Source organism: Propithecus coquereli, unplaced genomic scaffold, assembly GCF_000956105.1.
Source record: "Propithecus coquereli isolate 6110/MARCELLA unplaced genomic scaffold, Pcoq_1.0 Scaffold83, whole genome shotgun sequence".
NCBI classification, from domain to species: domain Eukaryota; kingdom Metazoa; phylum Chordata; class Mammalia; order Primates; family Indriidae; genus Propithecus; species Propithecus coquereli.
The window spans coordinates 221,879-228,951 of NW_012154507.1; the positions used below are offsets into that span (position 1 = coordinate 221,879).

Genomic DNA, 7,073 nt, shown 5'->3' on the forward strand with positions numbered 1-7,073 from the left:
GACTGCCAAAGTTTCTAAACAAGGACATACTTTAATGATCCAGATGCCCATTTATAGATCTATACTGTTTGAAGGACTGAGACAGACCCCCTTCAGTACAAGCAAGGCTGCTGGATGCAACCTCCTGTAAAAGGGACAGCTGAGAGCTACTGTCATCCAAAGAGTGAATTAACCTAGAATTTTCTTTTTTTCAATTTTATTAATATTTTAAAAAATACATAAAAATACAACATCCAATGTCTGAATAAATATATTTAACAAGTTGCAAGATAATACCTTATTTTACACAAAATTTTCAGCTTTAGAAATCTTGTTAAATAACTTCATTGTTGTTATATATTTCATTTTTGTCTTTTTGTAACAAAATAAAAACTCTGAAATTACATAGAAAAAAGACAAAATATTTTTGTCAAGGGATAAGATAGTCCACTGAAAACTTATTCACAATTCCACTGTAAACATTAATAACATTAAAATATTTGCATAATTGTGTGCTCAAAAATCCTATAAAAAGTGGAAGACTTATTACAACTGTAGTTTTCAGTCAACTACACTTCCTTTCACAATTTATTTTGTCCCATTTACACCTTTAAACCTGGGCACACTGCTGAACATATACTTTGGCAGTTCTAAATAGCAAGTGCTTCCACAAAAATAAAAAAACAACAATTAAAAAAAAAAACACAACATAAACCCCCTACTCACCAAGTGTTCAAATACATCTTAGTGAAAGTGCAGCAGTAACTATTCAGCTGGATAATATTTTGATGTTTATCATGTGCACTTGCTTGTCTATGATTTCTATAACACCTGAAAGCTGTATTATACAAATTCAAATTTGCTAAGTGCCCTTTTTTCTATATCACAAAAAATGAAAAAAGAAGAGGAAAAATTATGACAAATATGGCAGGCTGCCTCACCTTCACTTATTAATCAGCTTATTTTTTTGCAACAAGAAAAAAGAAGAGAGAAGGGAATAGATACAATCCAGCCTGGAAAAGTATACAGGATATACTTAGCAATGTCAAACCAGTTGAGTGCTTTCTGTGGTTGTATTTTAGGGTTTTGGGATTTATGTCCATGGCAGCAAACTGCTGGGAAGGCAGAGAAAATGTTTATCACCTGCATTCTACAGCAAGTACATTTTGTGGGGGAGATGATGATGAGGGACTCATTCCAGTGTCCGATGAAGCAGATGACATGGAGGCTCCCGCATGAGACACTGTGGGATGAAAATAACTACATTAGACTCAAAAACTATTACACAAAGATACCTATCTAATGGCAAGTTAGAAATAAAATTCTTAACATTATTCACTCCAATCATATAGGCTTCTTAAATGTTGCATGAAGGAATAACAAATTGTCAACAAAAATTTTGTTTGTTAAGTGGAATTAATCTTTGGTCAGTTAAGTGACTTAAGAGTTCAAGAAATACATCATAAGGTCAAGGGTGGTAGCTTGCACCTGTAATCCCAGCACTTTGGGATCACTTCGAAACTGGCCTAGGAAACACTGAGACCCTGTCTCTACAAAAAATAAAAAAATTAGTTGGGTGTGGTGGCGCATGCCTGTAAGTCCTACCTACTCAGGAGGCTGAAGTGGGAAGATCCCGTGGGCCCAGGAGTTCGAGGCTGCAGTGAGCTATGATTGGGCCACTGCACTCCAGCTGGGTGACAGAGTGAGACCCCTTCTCTAAGAGATGTCATAAAATATTAAAATTCAAGACAGATAAACTTTTAAACCCCTACTTAGAAGATCCCAAGAAGGAACTTGGCTTGCCCCAAATCAGAAACAAAGTCAACCTGAGATAAATTCTCACCATAGATAATTTCTGCTTTATTTCTGAGTCATAGGATCATAACAGAATTCACTTAACCCAGAGAATTCCCTGTAACTGTCAAGTATGAGAATAACAGAGATCAGAATGGAAGTACGGGTGTGTAATAACAAAAAAAGTTCTCAAATGGCTTTAACATAAATCTCTCTGGGAGGACATAACACAAATTAAGGATCACTACCCTATGCATTAGGGGCTTTGCCATTTTTCAGCTTTTGCATTTATCTTCTCTTTCCTTGCAAAACTCTCCTGTCTCCTGCCAATCTTTGCCTGATAGCTTTTATTTTATTTAAAGTTTCAATTTTTGTTTATTCAAGTATCATTATAACAATTTCTTCTATGCATGCTTGAAATCACTCAATATCTCAACTTAATAATTCCCTACAAAAAATTAAGAAAATAAAAAAGGGATGAAGACTATAATTAAAAAAAAACTTTCTAGTTGTCTGAAACTTGTGTCACCTTTAGGAAAGAAACTAAAGCAGTGGAGGGTTCTCTGAAGAAATTTCAATTTGTTAATTTGCTTTTTTCTTCTTTTTATATTCAAAAGTTCCATAAAGACTCCTTGCTATTTACAGTTTTTATTTTATTTTTAATTTTTTGTATTTATTATTTATTTTTTTTGAAACAGAGTCTCTCTTGCCTAGGCTAGAGTGCAGTGGCGTCAGCCTAGCTCACAGCAACCTCAAACTCTTGGGCTCAAGCAATCCTCCTGCCTCAGCCTCCCGAGTAGCTGGGACTACAGGCACGCGCCACCACGCCCAGCTAATTTTTTCTATATATTTTTAGTTGACCAGCCAATTTCTTTCTATTTTTAGTAGAGACGGGGTCTCGCTCTTGCTCAGGCTGGTCTCGAACTCCTGAGCTCAAACGATCCTCCAGCCTCGGCCTCCCAGAGTGCTAGGATTACAGGCGTGAGCCACCGAGCCCGGCCTATTTACAGTTTTTAAAAGGAAAGGACAAACATGGAAAGTCTAATCTCTTTCCATTTGTGCCATTTAGTTATTTCCAGTAACTAAAAACTGCTGGACTTGGAGTAGAATGATTCAAGACCACACATGACACAGGTCATTCTATCTGTAATTCATCCCCTGAATCTCTGCCAGAGGCAGAAAACTTCTCTCAACGTGGTCAAGGCTATCAAGTAATTTACCTTTTATTTTTTTTAAGAGACATCCTCCTGGGGCCCTCCCCTTCAATTCCATCCTATTCCTGGAATAGTTGCTTTCTAGGCCCGCTATGTAATGGTCATCTTACAGCTTCCGTTCACCATCACCTCCTGATTTTCCTTTACTGTTTTCCTATGTAGGACTGATTCCTTTTTTGCCGGATCCCATGTTGTTGTCTTAGCTTGGCTTCTAGTTTCTAGTACTACCAATGAGAAATGTGACATAAGAAACCTGATGTTCTGAGATCCATTTCTTTTGTATGAACCTTATATGGTAAACTTTTAGAATCTACTCTTTATTCATAGGGTTCTGAAATTTCATGATGTGCTTTGGATTTCCCCCGCCCCCATTCTTTATAGAGGGTACAGCAAATCCTTTCAATCTTTTAACTCATATCCTTCAGTTCTGGAATTTTTAAAGTAGTATTTGATAACTTCCTCCTATGTTTATTCAGTGTTTTCTTTCTAGAAATCCTATGATTCAGAAGTTGGATCTTTTCGCCAGATCCTATATTTCTCTTATTTCTTTTCTCCTATTGTATCTTTGACCCTCTACTGGGATTTCTTCAGCTTTACTGTCTATCCTTTCAAGGAATTTAAAAAAAATTCCTGCTATCATATTTTTAAGAGATCCTTCTTGTTCTCTGAATTTTTAAAATAGTAGCCATACTTTTGTTTCAAGGTTGTAGTATTTTTTCCTTTATCAAACTGAACATCCCTAATCCAAAAATCTGCAATCAGAAATGTTCCAAATTCCGAAACTTTTTGAGTGCTGACATTATGCCACAAGTGGAAAATTCCACACACAAGTAACAAAAACTTTGTTTCATGCACAAAATTATTTAAAATATTATATAAAATTAACTTCAGGCTATGTGTACATGCTGTGTATGAAACATAAATGAATGCTGTGTTTAGACTTGGATTCCCTCTCCAAGATATCTCATTACGTATAATGCAAATATTCCAACATCTGAAAAAATCCAGAACATTTCTGGTCCCAAGTATTTTGGATAAGGGATACTCAACCTGTGTTAACTAACGGCTATAATTTTGTGCTTTTTTTAAAATATGGTATACTGTCTGTTTTTTCCAAATTCCTTTTTATTCTATTTTTCTTTGGCTTCTGTCATTATATAAAGGCTTTCCTCAAATATCTAGTCATGTGACTTCCATATTTAAGAGAGGAACATGAGAAAGCTGACTAGAAGCTGTATATGAGCAGCAGGACTTTTCAATATGGGCAATGCACATGTAATGATTGGCAAGGATCTTGCTTTTTGGTTCAGGAACGCCCAAATGTTAGGTCATTTTTCTTGGGTTGGTCATTTTCTTTAGAAGAATCCTCCAATTTCCTCCCAAGAATGAGTATATGCTTGGCTGCCGGCTTTCAAGGAGCCAAGAGGATTAGATCTTGGACTGGAAAGCAGGACAGTAGTCTAACCAGTCAGTATGTAGACTTTCACTCCATCCATCCACTTAACCCTTACCTTCAGCTATTGCTGGTGTCCCTGAGTCTTTAAGCCTACTGATTCCCTTCACCTTCTATGAAGTTAATCTCTTATTTTCTGCTAGAGTTGGGGAGAGAGGTAGCCTTGCTTCACAGAGCAGGAGGAGAGGATCCAATTTTTCCTTCCATTTTCAACCAAACTCCATTTTTCAGCGTCATCCCGTATCCCTCCCTTGAGAGCTGTTTTGGCATTATATGGTATTAATTAACTTACTTTTCATTTTGTCCTGTTGCAAGGACAAGCAAGCTTAGGTTTTGGCATTGTCTCACCTGCTAGAACAGTTACAATGGTCCATCTGATGCTCAGCTTCCAAAAGATCCTGTTGACATTCCTTCCTTTTTTTTTTTTTTTGTTTGAGACAGGGTCTTGCTCTGTCACCCAGACTGGAATGTAGTAGTGTCATCATGGCTCACTGCAACCTCCAACTCCTAGGCTCAAGGGATCCTCCTGTTTCAGCCTCCCAGATAGCTAGGACTACAGGTGTGCACCACCACACTGGCCTGCTAACATTTCTTATGTGCTGTAGTCAGCTGTCTCATTCTCTTGTCCTTGTGGACATAAGGCTTTTAATTTCCTTTACTGTTATTTTAGTGGGGCTTGAGGCCATCCCATGCTCATCATGGATATGAGCATGTCCATGTTTAACTAGAAGTCAGTCCTATGAATTTTTAAGGTCTAGCTCAGACATTACTCCCTCTCCATGGTTACTTCAGAGTTACCTCTCCTTTCATTAACTCCTGTACTTACTTGTTAATATATCACTCTTAGGGCACACACTGTCCCACTATGTGTCAAGATCTTTGAGATCAAAGTCTGTAACTAATTCATCTCTGTACTTCTACCACATGGCAGAGTGCCTGGCACATGGTACATACTCACTAAAGTTGTTGAGCTGTGCTACCTTAAACTGTAGTTGCTTAGGAAATGACTTATAATCCCAACGAGATAATCTAGACGATAAGCCTTATGCCTTATTTATTTTAGTGAACCTCATAATAACAAACATAGTGCCTAATAGGCAGCCAATAAATGTTTGTTGAGCAAACATTCAGAAGGAGTAAGCTCTACTTGAGAACCCACCACATTTAGTAAAATCACTCATCTGTGAAACAGTTCATACTCATTTTCAAGGGTCTCACTCTAATTCATTGACCCACTCACTTCAACAATAGCAACAGAGAAGAAAACATTAGGTATTTAAAAACAGCAATTAATGAATGTGTACTATAGTTAAAGAGTAACAGACTTAAATCTTCTAAAATGAGAGGATATATATTTGAAAAATAAGGGGAGAAAAATTATAATAAAATTACCTTCTCTGTCTTTCTTTTTTAATCTCTTTCTCCTCCTGTCTATGGTTGCAACTTCAGACTTCAAAGACATGTAATATTTTCTGATTTCCTGTAGTTTTTCTTGAAGAAATGAGATTCTCTCTGTACTGTTCATATTATCTAATTCATCTTAAGGGGGAAAAAGTTAATTTAGATTTTAAAATAATTATATGAGAAAAAAAGATGGCATTTCTATCAAAAGTCTAACTTATATATCAACAAAATCTTTAGTTTATTAAAACATACCTATTATAAAAATTATATTAAATTAAAAAACTATATTAAGCTAAATTAGGCTCTAGAAACAGGAAGTACATGAATTGATGATTAAGAGTTCTTTTTATATCCCAAATTTTCTATACTAAACACACATTACTTAAATGATCAGAAAAAGATAAAAAAAAATCAACACAAAGCAACCTGATCTATAATTATAGTTATTTATCACAATTGTTAGTTTGCATAGATGTTTTCTTCAATTAGTTATTTCCAACTGTCAGTACTACAAAAGGCACTTCAGTTTCATTGATTTATATAAATCATAACATGATTTTCTTTTTCTTTTTTTTGCCTTTGTAATCATAATTTTATTTCTTAACTGGAGATCCTCTTCTAGTTAATATTTAGCAAGTCAGTGTTATGAAAAGATACAGATTTGTATTTAAGATAACAAGTCATTATTATTGATAATATTTGGAATAGCTAACTAAATTTTTTAATCATTATTTCTTATTTTATTAACATTAATCCAAGTTGACATTTTAAGGTATATTCCACATTACAATATACATTTATCAGGTTTTCTATAAGCTTCTTACTGAGTTGAAAGCTCCATTTATATGTCCTAGGGGAAGAGTTCGGATGTTTTTCTCTGTGTTTATCTTTCTCTCCATCTTTGATGTGAGGGGATATTCTTGCAGGAGATCGTGTAAGTTTCTGAGGCTTGGATACACTAAGATGCTTTACTGGGGTACATTTACTTGAATTGTCTAGGACAGGAAGATCTTCACTATCACTGCTTTGTCCTATAATAAAAGAAATTTGGCTCAGAGATTATAAATGATAAAAATCTTAAAATATCAAAATGCAACAGACCCAGCAATTACACTTCTTGGTATCTTACAGAAATAAGTGCACAAATGCACAAAGTTTATAACCGTAAAAAGAATGGAAACAACCTAAAATGCCCACCAATAGGGAAATAGTTAAAAATGATATACTAT

General features: G+C 35.3%; 1 protein-coding gene across 1 annotated transcript in view; it reads right to left on the bottom strand.

Annotated features, from left to right (window-relative positions):
• Positions 1-881: 881 nt before the first annotated feature.
• The window catches only part of ARID4A (AT rich interactive domain 4A (RBP1-like)), a 67,280-nt gene continuing 61,088 nt past the window's right edge, over positions 882-7,073 (bottom strand). The window contains exons 22-24 of the mRNA XM_012663837.1: positions 6,669-6,875; positions 5,833-5,979; positions 882-1,222 (exon numbers count right to left, since the gene is read on the bottom strand). Coding sequence (XP_012519291.1) covers positions 1,119-1,222; positions 5,833-5,979; positions 6,669-6,875 — 458 coding nt within the window. The 3' untranslated portion in view covers positions 882-1,118. The remainder of the gene's footprint in view (positions 1,223-5,832; positions 5,980-6,668; positions 6,876-7,073) is intronic.